We start from the raw sequence: 23,216 nt of genomic DNA, 5'->3' as shown, positions 1-23,216 counted from the left end.
TTCCCTGGGATAAAGAAAAGCGAGTGCTTTTTGAAAGTCTTAAAGGGGCAGGGACCCAACAGCTGGACGGAAGCATCCCGGCACACTTAGCCTAGCAGCTGGGAATCCCAGGGAATTCCGGACGTTCTAACTCCTTGGGCGGCAGCGCGGCTCGAAGGCCCCTCAGTGTGATAAACAGCCTCCTGCCCGTTTCCCGTCCAACGCATCTCTGCCATAGTGGAGAAGCACCCTGAGGCCATCCACAGCAACCACGGAGCTTACTCCACAGCGGCCGGGCAAGAATCAGAGACCCCGTCTGCTTGCAGCTGCCCAGCACAAGCCACTAGGGGTCGCTGTTCTCCCAGGAGAAGAAGGCCACAAACCAAGAAGGGCCGTTCTCCCAGCCAACACACACACCAGCGCCCCACAACTACCTCTATCGCCATGAAAAGGCTGAAGAATTTGATAAAAACCAGATAAACCCAGACATCCCACCCTGAGAAGGAATCTGGAGAGACAGACCTAACTAATCTCCCTGAAAAAGAATTCAAAATAAACGTCATAAACATGCTGATGGATCTTCAGAGAAATACACAAGAGCTAAGGGATGAAATCCAGAGGGAGATTACAGAAATGAAACAATCTCTGGAAGGACTTCATAGCAGACTGGATGAGGTGCAAGAGGCCATTAATGGAATAGAAAATCAGAGAACGGGAACACAGAGAAGCTGATGCAGAGAGAGATAAAAGGATCTCCAGGAATGAAAGAATATTAAGAGAACTGTGTGTCCAATCCAAATGGAACAATATTTGCATTATAGGGGTACCAGAAGAAGAAGAGAGAGAAAAAGGGATAGAAAGTGTATTTGAAGAAATAATTGCTGAAAACTTCAACAAACTGGGGGAGAAAATAATCAGACCACTGAAGTACACAGAACTCCCAACAGAAGGGACCCAAGGAGGACAACACCAAGGAACATAATTAAAATGGCAAAAATCAAGGACAAGAACAGAGTTTTAAAGGCAGCTAGAGAGAGGAAAAAGGTCACCTACATAGGAAAACCCATCAGGCTATCATCAGACTTCTCAACAGAAACATTACAGGCCAGAAGAGAATGGCATGATGTATTTAATGCAATGAAACAGAAGGGCCTTGAACCAAGAATACTGTATCCAGCACGATTATCATTTAAATATGAAGGAGGGATTAAACAATTCCCAGACAAGCAAAAGTTGAGGGAATTTGCCTCACACAAACCACCTATCAGGGTATTTTAGAGGGACTGCTTCAGATGGGAGCAATCCTAAGACTAAATAGATGTCAATAGAGAAAATCACAGCAAAGAAAACAGACCAACCAAATACTAACTAAAGGCAAAAAATAAAATCAACTACCCACAAAAGCAGTTAAAGGAAACACAAAGGAGCACAGAATAAAACAACTAACATATAACGAATGGAGGAGGAAGAATAAGAAGGGAGAGAAATAAAGAATCACAAGACAGTGTTTATAATTGCTCAATAAGCGAGTTAAGTTAGACAGTAAGATACTAAAGAAGCTAACCTTGAACCTTTGGTAAACATGAATCTAAAGCCTGCAATGGCAATAAGTACATATCTTTCAATAATCACCCTAAATGTAAATGGACTGAATGCACCAATCAAAAGACACAGAGTAATAGAATGGATAAAAAAGCAAGATCCATCCATATGCTGCTTACAAGAGACTCACCTGAAACCCAAAGACATGCACAGACTAAAAGTCAAGGGATGGAAAAAGATATTTCATGCAAACAACAGGGAGAAAAAAGCAAGTGTTGCAGTATTAGTATCAGACAAAATAGACTTCAAAACAAAGAAAGTAACAAGAGATAAAGAAGGACATTACATAATGATAAAGGGCTCAGTCCAACAAGAGGATATAACCATTATAAATATATATGCACCCAACACAGGAGCACCAACATATCTGAAACAAATACTAACAGAACTAAAGGAGAAAATAGAATGCAGTGCATTCATTTTAGGAGACTTCAACACACCACTCACTCTAAAGGATGGATCCACCAGACAGAAAATAAGTAAGGACACGGAGGCACTGAACAACACACTAGAACAGACGGACCTAATAGACATCTATAGAACTCTACATCCAAAAGCAACAGGATACAGATTCTTCTCAAGTGCACATGGAATATTCTCCAGAATAGACCACATACTAGGCCACAAAAAGAGCCTCGGTAAATTCCAAAAGATTGACATCCTACCAACCAACTTTTCAGACCACAAGGTACAAAACTAGAAATAAATTGTGCAAAGAAAGCAAGAAGGCTCACAAACACATGGAGGCTTAACAACATGCTCCTAAATAATCAATGGATCAACGAACAAATTAAAAGAGGTCAAGCAAGGTATGGAAACAAATGACAACAACAACACAAAGCCCCAACGTCTGTGGGACGCAGTGAAAGCAGTCTTAAGAGGAAAGTATATAGCAATCCAGGCATACTTAAAGAAAAGAACAATCCCAAATGCATAGTCTAATGTCAAAATTATCGAAATTGGAAAAAGAAGAACAAATGAGGCCTAAAGTCAGCAGAAGGAGGGACATAATAAAGATCAGAGAAGAAATAAATAAAATTGAGAAGAATAAAACAACAGAAAAGATCAATGAAACCAAGAGCTGGTTCTTTGAGAAAATAAACAAAATAGATGAGCCTCTAGCCAAACTTATTAAGAGAAAAAGAGAATGAACACACATCAACAGAATCAGAAACGAGAAAGGAAACATCACGACGGACCCCACAGAAATACAAAGAATTATTAGAGAATACTATGAAAACCTATATGCTAACAAGCTAGAAAACCTAGAAGAAATGGACAACTTCCTACAAAAATACAACCGTCCAAGACTGACCAAGGAAGAAACACAAAATTTAAGCAAACCAATTACAAGAAAAGAAATTGAAGTGGTAATCACAAAACTACCCAAGAACAAAACCTCCAGGCCAGATGGATTTACTGCAGAATTTTATCAGACATACAGAGAAGGTCTAATACCCATTCTCCTTAAAGTTTTCCAAAAAATAGAAGAGGAGGGAATACTCCCAAACTCATTCTATGAAGTAGCATCACCCTAATAACAAAACCAGGCAAAGACCCCAACAAAAACGAAAATTACAGACCAATATCCCTGATGAACATAGATGCAAAAATACTCAACAAAATATTAGCAAACCGAATTCAAAAATACATCAAGAGGATCATACACCATGACCAGGTGGGATTCATCCCAGGGATGCAAGGATGGTACAACATTCGAAAATCTGTCAACATCATCCACCACATCAACAAAAAGAAGGATAAAAACAGCATGATCATCTCCATAGATGCTGAAAAAGCATTCGACTAAATTCAACATCCATTCATGATAAAAAATCTCAACAAAATGGGTATAGAGGGCAAGTACCTCAACATAATAAAGGCCACATAAGATAAACCCACAGCTAACATCATACTGAGCAGCAAAAAGCTTAAAGCTTTTCTTCTGAGATCAGGAACAAGAGCGGGATGCCCACTCTCCCCACTGTTATTCAACATAGTACTGGAGGTCCTAGCCATGGCAATTAGACAAAACAAAGAAATACAAGGAATCCAGATTGGTAAAGAAGAAGTTAAACTGTCACTATTTGCAGATGACATGATATTGTACATAGAAAACCCTAAAGGCGTCACTCCAAAACTATTAGAACTGAGATCGGAATACAGCAAAGTTGCAGGATACAAAATTAACACACAGAAATCTGTGGCTTTCCTGTACACCAACAATGAACCAATAGAAAGAGAAATCTGGGAAAAAACTCCATTCACAATTGCATCAAAAAGAATAAAATAGGAATAAAGCTAACCAAAGAAGTGAAAGACCTATACTCTGAAAACTACAAGACACTCTTAAGAGAAATTAAAGGGGACACTAGCAAATGGAAACTCATCCCATGCTCTTGGCTAGGAAGAATTAATATCGTCAAAATGGCCATCCTGCCCAAAGCAATATACAGATTTGATGCAATCCCTATCAAATTACCAGCAACATTCTTCAACGAACTGGAACAAATAGTTCAAAAATTCATATGGAAACACCAAAGACCCCGAATAGCTAAAGCAATCCTGAGAAGGAAGAATAAAGTAAGGGGGATCTTGCTCCCCAACTTCAAGCTCTACTACAAAGCCACAGTAATAAAGACAATTTGGTACTGGCACAAGAAGAGAGCCACAGACCAGTGAAACAGAATAGAGACTCCAGGCATTAACCCAAACATATATGGTCAATTAATGTACAATAAAGGATCCATGGACATACAATGGGGAAATGACAGTCTCTTCAACAGATGGTGCTGGCAGAACTGGACAGCTACATGCAAGAGAATGAAACTGCATCACTGTCTAACCCCTTACACAAAATTAAATTCGAAATTGATCAAAGACCTGAATGTAAGTTGTGAAACCATAAAACTCTTAGGAAAAAACATAGGCAAAAATCTCTTGGACATAAACATGAGTGACTTCTTCATGAACATATCTCCCCGGGCAAGGGAAACAAAAGCAAAAATGAACAAGTGGGACTATACAAGCTGAAAAGCTTCTGTACAGCAAAGGACACCATCAATAGAACAAAAAGGTACCCTACACTATGGGGGAATATATTCCTAAATGAAAGATCCGATAAATGCTTGACATCCAAAATATATTAAGTGCTCACTCACCTCAACAAACTAAAATCAAATATTCCAATTAAAAAATGAGCAGAGAAGCTGAACAGACAGTTCTCCAAAGAAGAATTTCAGATGGCCAACAGACACATGAAAAGATGCTCTACATTGCTAGTTATCAGAGAAATGCAAATTAAAACCACAATGAGATACCACCTCACGCCAGTAAGGATGGCTACCATCCAAGACAAACAAAAAGAAATGTTGGCGAGGTTGTGGAGAAAGGGGAACCCTCCTACACTGCTGGTCGGAATGTAAATTAGTTCAACCACTATGGAAAGCAGTATGGAGGTTCCTCAAAAAGCCCAAAATAGAAATACCATTTGATCCAGGAATTCCACTTTTAGGAATTTACCCTAAGAATGCAGCAGCCCAGGTTGAAAAAGACAGATGCACCCCTATGTTTATCGCAGCACTATTTATAATAGCCAAGAAATGGAGGCAACCTAAATGTCCATCAGTAGATGAATGGATAAATAAGAAGTGGTACATATACACCATGGAATATTTTTCAGCCATAAGAAGAAAACAAATCCTACCTTTTGCAGCAACATGGATGGAGCTAGAGGGTATTATGCTCAGTGAAATAAGCCAGGCAGAGAAAGACAAATACCAAATGATTTCACTCATATGTGGAGTATAAGAACAAAGAAAAACTGACGGAACAAAACAGCAGCAGAATCAGAGAACTCAAGAATGGACTAACAGTTACTAAAGGGAAAAGGACTGGGGAGAATGGGACGGATGGGAGGGATAAGGGCGGGGAACAAGAAAGGGGGTATTACAATTAGCATGTATAATGTGTGGGGGGGCATGGAGAGGGCTGTGCAACACAGAGAAGACAAGTAGTGATTCTGCAACGTCTTACTACGCTGATGGACAGTGACTGTAATGGGGTTTGTGGGGGGGGGACTTGGTGAAGGGGGGACCCTAGTAAACATAATGTTCTTCATGTAATTGTAGATTAATGATAACAAAAAAAAAAAAACTCTAGGACAGTGTGCTTCTGAAGTATTTTTTAAATGACTTCTAGATTGAGTAATACAATTGTTATTTGTGCAAAATTAAACCATTGTAACTTAAAGTTTTGATAAAGGATTATTAAATACTCAACTTACTGGAATTCATTGCTTAATAATGTGGAAAGAGGCAGCATTAAGCATCTGGACAATGATTTCCTTATAGTTATTCTGCCTTGTGGAAAGTCCTCCTGTATCTTTGCATATATCCCAGTTTGAAGATTGCTGTCTTAAGTGACTGGCTATGCCTTCCACAGATTATTACTATTACACACAACATTATTTAGTGACTAAAAATAAGCACTCTAGATGCAGACTTCGTAGGCTTGAATTCCAGCTTAGTCTCTGCTCTTTTACTAGAGCAGAGCTCTTTTTACTAGAGCTCTTTTACTATTTATTTATAAAAATACATAATTTATATTCTTGTGAGCATTTTACAGATATATCTTAAAGTTTCTGTGAGCATCTCAGGCAGATTTAAATAATTTGTGGATTACCCATTCATACTTCCCTTACCTCTGCTGGTGAAGCAGGTAGTTTCCAACATTTTATATAAGAAAGTAGTACAGTGTTCCCCATGCATGTTTATGCATACATATAATTGTGTGCACACGTATGTGTGTTTCAGCTTGTGAATACTTGCTGTCTGCCCATGACAGGGAAGCAAATCTTTAACCACAAATATTTGTTGAATACCCACTGTCAGGGAAAGTCGTATATGACAGAAAAGAGAAAAGCTGACTCTGAAATTTACCCTTGCAAAGGACTTAGGGAAATTACAAAGATTAATAAACCAATTTTGAAATTAATCTGAATTTTTAAAAAATTTCTGTGTTTTGAAAAGAAGCAATAAATTCAGAGTAACCTATACAAGGAAGTGATAGAGGTAACAGGAAAAGCAGGAAGTATAGGGAGAAAAAATAGTTGTTCGTACTTTAAATTACAGATCAATTAATAATGTAGCATCTCAGCAGAAAGGTACAGACATTAGAATTCAAGTTATGAATATCTTTAATTTTTCTAAGAATGCTGTAAAACTCATTAAGTATAAGTGTATTTCTTTTCTGTGTCCTATATAACAGAACCACTAGTTCACCATTAAGATCTATTTCAGAATATACTTTTTAATTTATATTTGTGTTCATCTGCTTTTTTGCTAATACACATTAGTTGAACAGGAAGGAACTAGAAAATCGAGAACTTTGGCATGAACATTGGTAATTTATAAGATGACAGTTTTCCTTGAGTGTTGTATCAAGGACTTCAGCCTTTGTACTTATATATCCTGTTGAATTCAGCAGTTATCTTGGAAGTTTGAGCTCTCCAGCAAACAAGGCTTTGAAACATTTAAGTTAATTAGGAATAATTTTGTTGTGTAGGTTATTACACCTTTTGGAATAATTAGTACCATACATCGTACAATATACCAGAACCAATGCGAATCATTATTACCTTCATGTAGAAACGTTGCTTAAATAAGGTAGATCTTTTACTAGTCTCTACATAAAACAGGAACCTTTGTAGAATATCACTGTCTTTGGTGGACCTGGAAAAAAAGAAACTACACAATTTGATTTTAGTTCACATGTTTTAAGAGCCCCACCCCTCAATTTGTGCTTCAACATATTTTAGAGTAATTGAATGTAGAATGAATTTCACTAATGAGAATATTCTAGTATTAGCTTCCATGATAAACTCTGTACTATCTTCATGGGGCTTAAAAAAAAAGTCTAGGAGTCTGAAGTAAATTTCCAGAAAAGAAGTGGGTGTACTTTCCTTTTGGTGTTTTAGGGGAAGGTATTCTCAGTACCTCTACTGTTCTCTAACATACGATCTGTCATTATTCTGTTCTGCCTTAGTCCTTTAAAGGACCATAAGAATTTCTCCCATGGAGTGATCTCTTTAGTACTTTTCAGTATATAGAACTTTTCTTTCTTCCTTTAACTTTGTGTGCAAGCCTTTAGCAATTCTAAATGCATTAGGCTGCCGTACTTCACTAGTAAGAAAGGCCTTTTTTGTACATGATAGTCTCTAACGCAGATATTCTCTGAGATCCCATTCCCATGATCTGTAAATGCAAAAGAAAAATTATTTGGAATTCCTGAAAGTATTATAAACTGCTTTAACTTTTGCTATTTTGTGAACTTTCAAACATATGTATGATTGAAACTAAGCCAACAGTGTTTCCCCCAAAGGTGGAGAGCCCTAAAATGAATAAATCATGTTATTAATTTATCAGTAAAGTTCAGATAAGTGGATTCTTCTGTCAGGAGACTATGAAGTGTGTCCTGTAGGTAAATAAATATTCTACTTTCAGTCTTTTTTACACAGTTTTGCCTAGCAATCCTTTACGCACCCTCTTTGGGAATGTTATAATTTAAGGTCTTTCTATGAATAAATGGTTTCCTAAGTTTTTCTGCTCTGCTAGTTTTCCAAAATGAACCATCAACTGCTACTTCTTCTTGGGTCTTAGTGTGCTCTCTCTCAGTTATTATTTAACACCTAATTTAGGTATTTAGTTAACACACATAGTGTATTATTAATGGTTTTTACGTGTCCCTCCCCCCAACCACTAGATTATAAACTCCTTGAAGGCAGGATCCATGACTTTCTCAGCTCTGTATTCTCCATGGCACCAGCTTAGGCTCTTGCATGTTAGTGCACAGTGCAGGAACTCAAAAGTTTTATTCTTTTTAAACAGACTTGGTTCATTTGACTTGTACATCTTCTAAAACAGCAAGAGAAGATTTAGAACCAGTTGTGCAGAAATTGTTTGCTCCATATACCGAAACGGAGATAGGTAAGAACAATAATCGGTGATTCATGATGGAAAGGTAATGTAAGCACTTTACTCCTCTTAGATACCTGGGAAGTTTCTGCATCCAAACTGAGATATGATGTATTCAACAACAGCACATACATGTTTTACTAGGATAATTGAGCACATTCTCTTCCTAAAAGTGGGAAAATATTTACCCTGTAATGATAAAGGAAAAATACACATCTCACCCATAACATATATAACTTAAGTGTGAAAATGTACATTTATATGCATACATACATGCATAAAAAAAAGACTGCCAGGAAATCTCCATTTTGGTGGGGTTATATACAAATTTTAATTATTTTAACTTATTTTTTATTTTACAGTTACACAAAGAGCCTATATTCCTTTACAGGAAAAAGTTATCTTCATTTATGAAAAAAAAATGTTGGTTCAACTGAGTGAAAATTAAAATATTAATTGACAAATGTAGAAATCTTTCCTAACTAGTAATTGCCTTTTAATACATAGTATTCTGGTGATGTGATAAATATTTAGCTCTCAAAATAGATATGCCATTATGCTATTTACTCATGGTGGAAAAATGCTTCTCAACCACAAAGTTTTAAACTTCCCACAGTATAGGGTTGCTCTTATAGCTGTGAATGGAGCAAATTGTAGTGTGTTTTGTGTGTAAGTGATCAAAAAAAGCCAAATTGATCTTCATTTATATGAAGTGAGGGTGATTTTCATTATAAGATTTGCATGTCCTCTTGAATCATGGCCAGTTTCCTCATTGACTGATATAGCTTCATTTTCTTTGGATGTTATATGTTTGTTCAGGCAACCATTTATTTACCCATACCTATTATATTTCCTTTTAGTTTATCCCATATGTGTCTTGTTGTTTTTCTTAATACAGACATAGTGCGTAGAGGGGCATTTGTATTTCCATAAGAAAACAAACCGTTCCCTTCTCTGGAGCTGGTATCAGAATAATTAGTTTCTTTTTGAGCTGCCTGAATAAAATCTTGCAGTCTGAAAATTTGCTTTAGTTTGGAATTTAATTTGTTTCATATTTACATTTTCTTCATTGGAAAGTTTCATATAAATGTTTGGATTGTTAAAATTTTGATTGCAAAGGTACATGATAATATTCCTAAACCTAAAATAGAATCATAATTTTGTCCTTGCCTTTAATTACCTTGGCTATAAAAGTGAATTCCTTCTTTATTTCTGAAATTTGTCATTATTTTCTACTGTAATTTCACTGTGTGATGGTCCCAAATAATACACCAAATTTGAATCTTGTATTATTGCTCTTTTTAAATGAATTTCATTTTATTTTTTTAAAAAATCAAGCTGAGGAAATTACATGTTCATTACTTAGCATCCTCTAGCCATTTTAGATTTTAAACATTAATCTTAATGGTTAAAGTGATCCCGTTTTGAAATGATGTATTGTTTAGAACCTCAGTGAAATTCTTAAGTAAGAACTGTGCTCAGAGGGGTCCTCAGGTGCACCGAGGCACTGAAAAGCTAGTTTTCACTGACACATAGGCCTTTTTATCATCAGGATGAGGTAGTGGTCATATTTTAATTAAAATGTCAGAACAAATACTGTTGGAGTTATTGAAAATGAATCACCAGATAAAGTGAGCACTGGGCCATGGCAGGTCAAAGAGGCAAAGTCACCTGGAGAAGAGAACTCAATTCATTTTCCTGCCTAAATGAGGAAGAAGGAACATGAGCAATATGAACTTTTAATACATTAAAACACATTCTTTTCTGTAGCAAAAGCCCTGTTTTCACAGATTAATAACTTTTATTATTGTTTTAATTTTTTGACAGTGATATGAAACCTTATATTTTAGAGCATTGTAATGTTTTGTTTTAAAATGTGTGTCTAAAGAATAGCATTATTCGAGCTTGTTTTCCTTTTGAGCTCTACATTCTGTGTAGTGCTGTGCTTCACAAGCCCTTGTGAAAGCCTGGTCACCTTCCAAGGAAGTTTGTTTATTGTAAAAGATAATGTTTGCTTCTCAAATACAGTACTTGTTTGCCAGTTTATCTAAGAATTCCAGTAGGCTTATGAAGTATCCCTTTGAGTCTCTCTTTCTAACTTTTTCACATTTAAGGTATCAGCTAGAGTTCTTAACATATACTCTGTTTCAAGAAGCAGTTGTACTAATACTTCCAAGAGACCCACCTCCTAAACCCCTTGAAGAATATTAAAGATCTCCAATTCCTTCCCTACTTCCTAATCTAATCCAGAGAAATTTCAGATGTTTTGTGCTTAATGAACCTGATTCTGCAAGTGAGAAAAATAGGTGATGGTTTCTCATGTATGTGTATTAAAATCATTCCAGACTCCAGAATATCCTTAAAAGCACTGAGTAAGCAGTATGTTTTAGTCTCACTGGTAGAATTCAACCCTTGGTTTCTTGTTTTACCCAAGAAATTGAGATTTTTTGATACCAATTGAAGCAAGAATATTATTAGTACTGAATCTTGAAATGTCTACCATATAGTATCATTACTGCACTATCTTCTTTCTATTTTTCTTTCCATTGTGTGTGGCATGTGGAGTTACCTCGTTCCATCTCATTCATTTCCTACCTCAAAAAAAACAGCACTGCCTAAAATCAGAAAATCTCTTTATAGGCATCATTTTGAAGTTGGAGGCTGGTAAAGGTGTTAAGTAATTCTTAGGCTGAGAAGTCAAATGCCTTAATTCCTTCTCGTGTTAGTTGTATCCAGACTAGGTCACAGCTCTGACAGTTACCTTTTCTCCTGGTCTTAACACTACTCTGCTATGCTACTAAAATACAAAATAGTTTATTCTCTTCCTAAGCATGGCATGCAACTACAGACTATTTGTTGCTTTTATTTGATGTGCCATTGTTGATTTTCTGTTGCCTACCTTATTCTGTACTTACCCAGTTTAATTTGCCCAAGATCTTAATTCTAAATTACCAATTACTGGCTTAGTCCTTCACACTTCGTAATTCAGAACACCAGTTCTACTTCTGGCCAAGTCATGTATTCGTAGCCAAACCTAGGCAACCTTAATATTTTTTTGACAGTTGTGCACTTTACAACTGCATGTTATTTTTCCAGTTATCTCGCTCCCAGCTGACCTCAAAGAAAGATGAAGCAATTAAATGTTTTAAGGTCAAAGCCTAATAACTCTCTTGTATCTAGATCATTTATCTTCAGCCTATGTCAACTTTTCATCTTCCTCATGGTTTCTTTTCAAAGCTTCAACCTCTCTGAAATTTCTTTCCTATAATCTATTGGATTATTCATTTTCCCCAATTTTTATTGAGTGAAAGCTCTCCTTTGAGCTGGAACCTTCATCAAATACAGGATAAGCTCTCTTAATGTATACTTAGAAATAGACTGCACAATATTAAAGGATTTCCAAACCTTAGCCCACTTTTCTGCAGTGCTTCTAGAGTCTAGTGTCACAAATCACAGGCAGTATATTTAATTATCTTCCTGTAAGATATACTGAAACTAAACTCACCAATAAATTTACTAAGACCATATGGTTTTAGCTGTGAAATATGAGTTCTGTATGCTCCTTTATTTTGTTGGTAATAGGTTTTGCCTCCTATTGTGTGCTTACATGAAGCTAGTGATAACCTTAGACCCATAGATCTTAGCATGAGAAGGAGGCATATTAAGGGATCACTTCTTCCATTCAGAGTTTTGACATCCTATCACACTGATAATTATGGTCTATTCAGGATGAATTAGAAAAATAACATTTGGTATTTTTATAGTAGAGATATAAGTTAAATATAATAAAGTTCTCTTTATCCCGAAGAGGGGAATGGGGCATTCTTGTTAACTGAATACTGCAATTAGCTGAGAATTTCTCTACATCGATTACCAATTTAACAATAAGACTTAATTACCTAGATAATTACACCTCTAGCATTTTCTTTACAAAGTACCTCATGGTCTTGGGTAATCTTTATGCACATCCATTGTTACCATTGCACAGAATTTGAATTTTTGTTCATATTCAGGCTAAAGAAAATGCTGTATGCAATAATAACAGCAATATTTTGTTTTCAACAGAAGAAAATACAACATTTCTAAAGCAGAGAGGCATAGAAATAACTAAGATGACAAGGAATAAGCTTTTATGTATTGAGATTAATATGGTCGGACCTTTTAGTAAGCACACCATACTTGGATTATACCTGAAAACAGGAATAAAATCAATTCAGAAATTAATCATTGAGTGTCTGTTGTGTTCTAGACCCTGTATTAGGGAATATAAAAAAGCCAGAGTAAGGACTACTTCTACTTCATCTGTGTAGCCCCAGCTACTAGCCCAGTGCCTAGCATGCATAATAGGTGCTTGCTGTTAAGTGAGGGAGAGTGTGTGTGCCTAAAAACGACTTGCAGTCTCACAACCTTACTTTTGTTATTTGTTTATTGGTTGTCATTACTTTCGTAATCCACTAGGACAAAGTGTGAGTGAATCAAGATATCAAAGTTTTAGTCCTATAGATACTATTTTTTAATAATAGTTATTGAGATGTAATTCATGTACCATACAATTAACCTATTTAAATAGTAGCATTCAGTATTTTTTAATATATTCACAGAATTGTTCAAACATCACCACAGTCAATTTTAGAATATTTCCATCCCTCCAAATAGAAACCCCATACCCATTGGCACTCATCCCCCTCTTAACCCCCAAATCCCTCCAGCCCTAGGTGACCACTAATCTTCTTATCTCTAGATTGGTCTGTTCCAGGCATCTCATAATCCTGTATATGTTACTGATGTACTATATAATTTTTCAAGCTGGTTTGTCCATGTGAAACATAAGAACGTCAATTTATGTTATCTTCACACTTCATAGGCATCATTTAAGGATGAATGTGATCATAAATACTTTGATACTGGTGAACAGAATTAATAGAAATCCAAGGGAACACGATTAGAGTTAAAAGTACATAACTTACTAATAATGAGAATAATTCCAAGAATCAAATTTGAAATCTAAATTTCTTAATTTTGCTAATCTTGAAGTATCACATGTGTTAGGGTATGTGAATACACATTTGCTATTGTTTACATACGAAGCTCTGACTACAGTATATGGTCATGGCTTTGTTAGTAATTGGCTACATATTGTAATAATTGGCAGGCATATTGTGCTTTAGATGTAACTAAAATTTATGTCTACATTTAGAAATTGAAGAAGTTGAAAAGCCAAGACTTCTGTGGGCTCTTTACTTCAATATGAGAGATTCTTCAGATGTCAGCAGGAACGCTTATAATGATTTACCATCCAACGTTTATGTCTGCTCTGGCCCAGACTGTGGTTTGGGAAATGATAATGCAGTCAAACAGGTAAGGCTGTTGGTGTCTCTTGGTTTTGTGCTAACTTGGTGTGGTAGGGAAAGTGAATTAGTTTTTCCTCTGGGAGGTGGGAAAAGAGACTAGAAGAGTGTCTCTCATTTAATACTATTTCTAAAATTTGCCCCTAAGATTTTTTCTATAAAAGACAAAGCTACCTTAAATATACTTTAAATCTATCAGGATTTTTCACGTTCTTGAATGTAATGATGAATTACAAGAGGTCATGTATGAGTTCTGTGGTGGGAATAAGGATGGAAGATGTTAGAAATACATACTCCAAAAAAGGAATTTATAATACCAGTTTTCTAAAGAAACATTGCTTCTCATTTCAACCATTGGCCTATCGATATATTTGAAATACACAAATTCTTTTTCTCTGATAACCTGGGTCATTTCAAAAGGAGTATAACTAGCAAAGCATACAAAAAGTAATTTTAAAATGGTCTTAAGGCATTTTATTATCTTAGAAAAGAACATGGACCTTAGTTTTTCACAATTAACATGATTCCTTTAATGTTTTGACACAAGCCAGTGTCCCAAGAGCTACTCTTATAGCTGCTGAGGAGTATGTTAAGCCGGGTGGAAGAGGTTTAGTGCAGGCCAACACCAGCTGCCAAAAGTGACCCATGAATCTATTCAGCTGAAGAGTCATATGCATATACAAATACACGTCTCTGCACATGCCAGGAAGAGAAGAGCAGAAAATACCATTTTTTGAGGCACAAGTCTAAACTTTTCACAGATACAATTGGCATATCTATCTGTTGAACCAGTAAGGATAATTTAATACTGTTTTAAGATCACAGTATGGAAGTTTCATTTCCACTAGTGGCAGAGATCTTATGGAGTGAATGGCCTCATTGAGCCTTTAATGTAATTTTTAGTTATAGCAGGAAAGTCATGACCCATACATTTACAGTTTTTACCAAATTCTTGTTTCTCAACTTCAGAGTCTCATGGTGATACTGGATAATCATGTTCGGCCAGTGATAACAAACAAAAGCAGGAAGTCACAGCTCTCATCCATCATTTATACTGTTTACTAGGAGCCCAGAGTGGTTCAAGATCTACACTTATGGCTTAAAATGACCAAGTCATTTTCATTGCAGTGTTCCAGTTTTTCCATGCAGAAATTGCCAACAGGCTTTCAGCCAGGTAACTTAGGTCATTATTATTATTCCTGAGGGAAATTCCATGTTTTTTTAACCAAAAAGGAAGGCCTTTTAAGTAAGGGCTTTTATGAAAGTGCTGTGAGAGCTAAACTGCAAACGAGAAGATGATAATCAAAGGATAATTTTACAAGGTAATTTGCTCCCAAGAAGATAGGCTTCACGAGTTAGCACAGTAGAAAACAGTGATAATGCTAGTTTGGGCATTAATTATTATATGCTATTACATATAAGTAGTTTTAAGCTTGTTATATAGCTTTTACCCCAATGTCAGTTTGGCAAGAAATATTAAAATTCTTACTTTAAAGGGCATCAATAATATTTACAAATAGCCAGTTCATACAGATAAACTGTGTCCTAATTCCAGTATATCATCCTGTATTCAGCCCAGTCACTAACTGATGACTTCTATTCTCCAAATTGTCTATAAAGGCTCTCAGAACATCACCTAGGCTTTGGCTGTGTAGAAAACATAAGCACCTGCAGATTTTTTTGCACAAATAAAATGCTTCATTTTACCAGTTGAGCAAGTTTGCATCTGCTCCTCTTATTTGCAAATGTATAGATGTTGAATAATGTAGACCTGTCTCCTATGTGTTCATATGAAATTATTTATGATTTGAAGGCATGCTGAAAATATGCAGCAGTTTGTGTTTAATATTTGCATGTTAAAAGTTTTGTGTAGGAGCATACCAGGACATTCCCTATTATCACCACAATGACGTGAGCATAGGAAGAGTGGGATGCTTTCTATGACTTGCTAGTTTTTGTACTTTGTTACTTCATTTTTTTTCTGAACCTGATATATGGTGTCTCTTTTCTTAGTATAGGTAGTATCTCATTTACCCACACATACGATAAACAGACTTATGGATAGTCCCCTACTCCCAAGACATTGAAAACTCACTCCTCCTTTGGGAACCCCCGTCCCCTACAAGCTGCCACCACACAGGAACAAGAATGGTTTAATATTAGTGTACTCTTTGTATTATACTACAGGTATAAAATGGGTTAAATTGACTGATGTGGGCTGGCAACCTAACCACCGTTTACAGCATTGTTTTTGAGAACAGATTAGAAACTCACTTAGGACTTTGGGTACAGAATTTGTAAGTTGAAATCTAGCTGTCTAGGCCATGTGGACTATCTAGTTCTTATGTATTGCAGTATATTTCACGTTCTTAAACCTTTGAGGGAGAGCGCAAGTTTAGGTGTATTTTTTGAAGCTACCATTCATTGAGCATTTTATGTTTGCCAGACACTATCCTAAGTATCTCATTATATATTATCTTAAACTTGGTCTGCACAGCAACCCTATGAGGTAAGTTTTTGTAACATCCCCACTTTACAGGTAAGGAACCTAAGGCCCAAAGGGGATAAATAACTTGCCCAAAGGTCACATACCTGTTAAGTTTGTGAGCCAAATTTAACCTTAAGTCTATGCAACTCCAAGCACTGGGTTGTTTATACAACCCATCTAGTGTGCTATGCTACTTGCATCTTACCAATGATGGAGTGCATTCAGTATGTTAAACTGCTAGGTTGGCAAAATATTTATTTATTTTGTGTATATGTATATTAAATAAACATAGAACTATCCTAAATAACTGGGCTTGTCTTTTCTGTACTTCCCAATACAAGGAAACCAAGTCACAGTTAGCATTCTTTAATTCTTTGAACCACATAAGACCCTTTTTAGCCTTTAAGCGAAATCTGGCTTAAAAAGGGCAAGGAGTACTAAAAATTGATAGTTACTCTGAACTAACCTCTTTATGGCAGTTCTTAGAACTGGGACTCAGTTGGCCAATGAAATGCAGCAGAACAAGAAGCATTAGATAGACCTTCTAGAACATGGCAGTTGACCCTAAAAGATTCCAGCAGTTAGAGAGATGGGGGAAAGGCTGGAGTTTGGTTGGAGGAAATCAACATCAGCAAGAGCAAGTGGCAGATGGGCTGAAGGTACTTGGTCTACAAAGAGGTAGAGCACAAAGGAGGATAGGGTGGCAGCCTGCAATTGGTGGCAATCTTAGGTGACAGATTGCTCCTGATGGGGATATATGAAGACAGAGTGGGATCCAGCCACAGGGACTGGGGTTCAGGGGAAAATCTATTCTGCTGGGACATGACAGAAGGGAGACAAGGTCTGAGACACAGAGGAACTAGAAGAGAAGTAAAAGTATTAAAAATAATAATTAGTATTATATTCAACATTTGTACAACATACAGTTTTAAAGTTATTCCATTCATTAAAATATATATATATTGAGATTCTACTCCATGCCAGGTGCCAAGGATCCAAAGTTGACTAAAACAAGGTCCTTCTTATTCCTGGATGAATCAGTGTCTAGTAAAGGAGAGAAACATGTAAACAAATGACAGTGCGATGTGGTCTATGCAACAATAGAATAATATTCAAAGTCCAGAAGTAATATAGAAGAGCCATTAGCTCTATCTAGGAGTCAGAGAACCTTACAGAGAAGGCTATAAAATATAAGTAGCCTTTCCCGATCCAAATGGAAGACAATCGAATCAAAACATTTCAGGTGTTACAGCATTCCCACCGGGCCAGGATAGAAACATCATAGTGTTTCTAGGAAAGTATAAATGAACAGGTATTAGTGAAACAAAATGTCTAAGAGGTGGAGATGGGGTGAACTAAATGATAAGACCAAAGAACATAGGCCTGAAGGGTTTTGTATGCCACAATAGGGATCTTGGACTTTAATCGTGTTAGAAATGGGGAGTCACTTAAGAGTTTTAAGCCAGAAAGTGACATGAACAGAATTTCATTTTCCATAGACCCCTCTGAGGGCAGCATGGAGAAGGATTACATGGGGGAATCCTAGAGGCAAGGTGTCCAGTCCAGTTGTGAAATGTTGCAGTTGTCTAGGAGAAAGATGGTGTGTGCCTGGGCTGTGTCTGTAGAGAGGGAGCAGATGGAGTCAAGAACTAGGAGATGAAATTCATGGGATTTGATGATTGGTTGCACGCAGAAAGTGAAGGGAAGGGAGCAGTCCTATAGAGAGAAAACACAAAAGGACCATTAGAGGAAGTGAAGTGTGAGATAGAGGCACTGTCTAACCTCAGTCCTCCTACTCCTAGAGGCTCAGTGTCTTTAGCAAAGATAGTGAGTTCCCAGGGTAGGGAGCAGCTCAGGTGTCTCAAATATTTAGTTTCAAAATATTCATAGTAAAGTGTCATGTCCAAAAATACACTGTACACAAGAAGAAAGAAGCGATTTTTCTCTCTCTGTCCCTTCCTTCACTCCAATAAAAGCTCAAAATGTTCTGTGTACTATCCCTCCACCCATTCTGAAACCAGATTATTAGTTTTAACCACCTGATGCAGGAGTCTACCAGCTATAGATGGCCAGAAAGAGCTGTTTCGATGTTGCAGCCCATATGCTCTCTTGCAGCTACTCGGCTCTGCCATCACAGTGCAGAAGCAGCCGTAGACACTAGATAAACAAATAGGTATCTGTGTTCCAAGAAAAGTTTATTTACAAAAACAGGCAGAAGCGTGTATTTGGCCTGTGGGCCACAGTTATCAACTTCCAGCCTAGTGAATGATCTTGTCTGTACATTGGCAAGAAGGGTCAAGGTAGTACAGAAAGACATCAGAGCCTTTAAAACAAGTGTAGATCTTAAAACCCTTTAATAACTTTCTTTTACTGGTAGGATAGAACTCTTCCTAGCATGGCAGGAACCCTTATCTAATAGTGAGCTGTAATCATCTAAATAGAAATAGGAATATTTTTAGAATAGAACAGTAATGCTCCTTGCCACATTGACTGTGTGTGTGTGTGTGTGTATTTGTTGTTGTTAAGTAAGATCACATTTACTTTCTTATTCTCTTAAATCTTGACATTTTAACTTACACTGTTATTAGTAACAGGGATAACAACTACCATATGTAAAGGCTTAGTCTGTCATTTTACAGACAAGGAAAAACAAGACTCAGAAGTTACATAACCATCTCCCAAATTGCATTGCTGCTAAGTGGCAGAGCCAGCATTTGTGCATGGCTGTTCAGAGTTCATGATCTTAATCACTGTGCTATATTCCTTAAAGCCCAGGGTGGAGGAAAATTATACCACGAAAGCAAATAGATGAGCAAGCAATGAAGAATTTTCTTGATTGGAACAATGACTTATTATAGTTATTATATGCTAAATTAGACTGTACAGATAGCACAAACAGGCTTTACAGGAAAATTATATAAAGAATGCTAAGCGCAGTTGTATTTACATGTGGAATGAATATCCTCAATGTCTCAACTATCTGAACACTTGATAAAGAATCCAATCAGGTACTGATATACTGTAAGGGTGGACCTGAGTGCATGTTTGGAATTAGAGAATAAAGTTGTAAAATTCTGAAAGCAGAGCTTTACAAGGTCATGTATACTGGATAAATTTCTATAACAAATTTTTAAGGGTAATCCTTCCATTTTTTTTAAGTAGTGCTGGAATGCCTATATGCTTTAAGCTAATGTCCAAAAACTATTGTGTCCTTCTGTTCCCTGGCCAGGCTGAAACACTTTTCCAGCAAATCTGTCCCAATGAAGACTTCTGTCCACCTCCACCTAATCCTGAAGACATTATCCTTGATGGAGATAGTTTGCAACCAGAGGCTTCAGAATCCAATGTCATACCCAAGGCCAACTCCAAGACTCCCAAGGAAAATGCAAACCTGGGAAACCCACAGATGCCCTCTGAATAATGGATACACACCAAACAGGATACTCCACTTTGGAAATTCTTCCTGGCCTCAGAGTCTTCTTGATGGAAGAACTGTTCGAAAAATGTTAGAAAACAGCAGCTATTTGACATGAGAATTGCCAAGAGAAACAGGTCATAGAAATCCAAAAGGGGATTTTCCTTAAAGAGGACATTCCAAAAACACAAAACACTTGTAAAGCACATTGACTTGCCTGCTTTAAGATACCACACCTGTGGAATTAGCAGATTAAAAATTATAATAAATGGATTGATTCCCAGGAAGTTAGCTGTGGATATGAAAGTGATCCTATGCATTGTTAATAATTCTGTGGTATTGGACAGCTATTGCTTGCCACTTTGGATCTTTGTTTGAAAGCCACATCTTCAGAATCAGCTCACATATTTCCTTTGATTATTTGAATTATATTTTCTTTATGGGTAGGCACGTCATGACACAAATTATAAAAGCGTATGTAAATGCAGTTAAGAGAAACTAAAATATGATCTGTGTAGAAATCTATGTTTGCAATAGAGGTTTTATTTTCTATCTTGGAAGTGTTGAGAATACTAATATTAAAGTAGACATTTTTACAAGCAAATCATGAGTCCATTACTCAGTGTTCTTAATGTTAGAAGTGATATTTGTACATCCATCATTTATACACTAGGAAAATTCAACACTGAAGAAATGGGAAGATTTAGAAAGACTCATCAGTATTTGGAAATTCTGTCTAGTCTAGTAACTGGAGCACTACCCTAAATGTCTGTAAACCTAATTTAGTCCTAGCTATGGTACTGATGATATTAGGCAAATTGTTTAATTCCTGGGCGTCAGTTTCTCCATATGTAAGGTTGAAATAGTAGTACCCTGCCTATTGTATGAGAATGATTTTAAAGATAAATGCAGTGCCATCCTTAGAATGGTTTTTCTGGAAGAAAAATTGTTTCAGAATTTTTCCATGGTCTTGAGGGTGAATATCAGAAATCTCTAGCAGCAAGTAAGTGCTTGCTGTCAACTCCCCCAACATAATAGATCACCCTGTTTTTGTTACATTAAATTTTAAAAGAAAGTTAAAATGTATTAGTAATACTAAATTAGTATTAATTTAGTGGTCTTACAGGCCACTAAACATAGTAACATGTGGAATTATGGTTCTGAATTTTAAGGAGAGCACTCTTAATTCTTCATTAATTCCTCTTAATTCCTCTTTTGGTAGGAAAACCTGAAACCACCAAGGACTCAGAGTAGAATATGACAACTGGTAAACTCCAGTATATGCTTAACATAAAAATCTTAGGGCTGTACATAAGCAGCAAATCTAGTTACAGGGACAATGACTATATTAAAATTTTACCAAATGGCAATCTTTGATGGTTTACTTTTTTGAGCAATGGTTTGAACTTAACACCTTATTTCAATAAATATGTAAAAAGTTGTACAGTCTGGCCTATATTGCCAATCAGAGAGCCATGGCTACAAATAGACAGTACATGGTTCTTAGAAGCTTCAGCTGTTGAGGGCTTCTGACCTCTCCCGATTTGAAAAATCTGTCAGGCCACAGGTTCATGGGAACTAGATCCAAGGAATGTAGCTCTTGCCTCACCTTTCCAACCGCCCCCCCCCCCCCCCCCCCCACCGAGCTATAGCTCAATCCAGATAAAAGGAAAATCTTCCCAACCTCCCAGGCTAATCCTAACCCCTCTGGTCATTGTGCAACCCCTTCCCCATCCTTTAAGTCCCTTGTTTCCCTTTCTTCCCCTTTTATAATGTTATACAAATCAGGGACGGTAGAGTCACATTATAATCTACTTTGTTGTATGGATTCAGATCTTTGCTAAGTCAAATCTTGTTTCGTGAAACCCAACCATGGCATGGCCTAAATGCACAACGCATACTTATAAGCACCAGGTATTGGCCCTGCCCACTCAATACCAGCAATATAAAGATTCCACTTTGTAAGAGTATTGAGTCTGAATACAATTGCAGTAGGTTGTACCAATTAAGATACTGTAGTTTGTTACTTTTAGAGTTGAGGGATCTTGAATGCAGTATGCATATTTATATAAACAATAAGTCAGGGTAGGCCCAGAATAACTAGGAAAATTCTGATAGCTTTACTGCAGCTATATATTATAGAACAATGAAGGAGATATTCTGTGGTGTCATGGCCCAACACATATTGTACCCTATTTCATCCATTAGCCAGTGTCATAATCTGTCTTTTGAGTATTTAAAAGCTCCTGAAAATGATTAGTGATAGTTAAGATATATTATAACTGTTAAAAAACTTGTGTTGGAGACCTTTATGTATTTCCTATTGCCTCAAAATGTCATAGAAATTATTCTAAGAGCTTTCTTTTCAGCTATCTTAATACAGCAAATATTTTTTTCATAGTTTTAAGTTAAAAGAGAAAAAGACTTTTTTGGTTTTGTTGTAAAACCTAAGCCTGAAGTAATATGAATAAAATTAATATGTTGTACATGATGCAGAAATTTCAATAGCTAATCTAAAAAAATTGAAAAATGTTAATAAAGAATTTTGATTCATGTGTTTAAAATGTTTAATTACACACGCTTCTTACTAACCAAAAATGATACCATTCAGTTTAGTGATGAATATGAAAACCAATTACTGACCCTATGTTGCTACTGTATTTTGGTCTGGTTGGTGTGCCTGGCCAGAAAAATATATATATAAACAAACATATATTTTTCTATAGTAAAACTGACTTAGAATTTTACCCTCTCCTGTGATATTTAGTTGCCCATAGTAAAATGGCCATGTTAATGGCTAACTTCTAGAATGGTAGTTTCTGAGATTGGCATCCCTTTGTCTAAAATAATGGCCATGCTACTGATTAACTTCCATAGGCTATATAGTTCCCAAAAACGCAGCCTTTTGTCTAAAGTTTGCCTAAAGACCTCAAAACGATTTGCTGAAATTTGATTGCTAAGTAATAGTGATCCTTTAAAGCAGGAATTAAATAATTTTTTTGCAAATGTATTTGCTATGTTATTGAATAATGTTTCTCTATACTCTTGGTTAATTATATGCATTTCAAAAAGCATGAATATGTGATTCATAATTTGCACACTGTAATGGTTTTCAGAGGAAATAAAAGTCTCTTTTCAGTGCCTTTCAGGCATGGTATCCTATTTTTAATATTAAAATTTTGTATATATGCCAAGAAATCAAATGTTGTCTTGAAACTGATTTGTTGATGTTAGTCTACCATTTAAACAGTTAATTGTCCAGCTAGGTACTTGGTTTTGTTTCTAGGCATCTGTCAACTATGTCAGGTTTTTGACAAAGGCAATCAAAGGATTCACAGGGACAATTTACTTAGTGAACTGTTCTAGGTGCCAGCATCAGACCTCATTCTGTTGGAAATCAGTACTCTTGA

At 36.4% G+C, this 23,216-nt stretch overlaps 1 protein-coding gene across 6 annotated transcripts in view; it reads left to right on the top strand.

Moving 5' to 3' along the window:
• The window catches only part of CHM (CHM Rab escort protein), a 251,489-nt gene extending 229,303 nt beyond the window's left edge, over positions 1-22,186 (top strand). For 5 of the 6 annotated variants that reach the window (XM_036929986.2, XM_036929984.2, XM_036929983.2 and 2 more), the window contains 3 exons: positions 8,469-8,567; positions 13,753-13,913; positions 19,621-22,186. In XM_036929986.2, coding sequence (XP_036785881.2) covers positions 8,469-8,567; positions 13,753-13,913; positions 19,621-19,812 — 452 coding nt within the window. In that variant the 3' untranslated portion in view covers positions 19,813-22,186. Of the gene's footprint in view, positions 1-8,468; positions 8,568-13,752; positions 13,914-14,872; positions 15,483-19,620 lie in introns of those variants that run through there. The other variant, XM_057496048.1, reaches the window with a different exon arrangement.
• Positions 22,187-23,216: the final 1,030 nt, after the last annotated feature.

Source organism: Manis pentadactyla, chromosome X (assembly GCF_030020395.1).
Source record: "Manis pentadactyla isolate mManPen7 chromosome X, mManPen7.hap1, whole genome shotgun sequence".
Lineage (NCBI taxonomy): Eukaryota > Metazoa > Chordata > Mammalia > Pholidota > Manidae > Manis > Manis pentadactyla.
The sequence above is the reverse complement of the archived record's forward strand: the minus strand, read 5'-3'. Positions and strand labels throughout refer to the sequence as shown.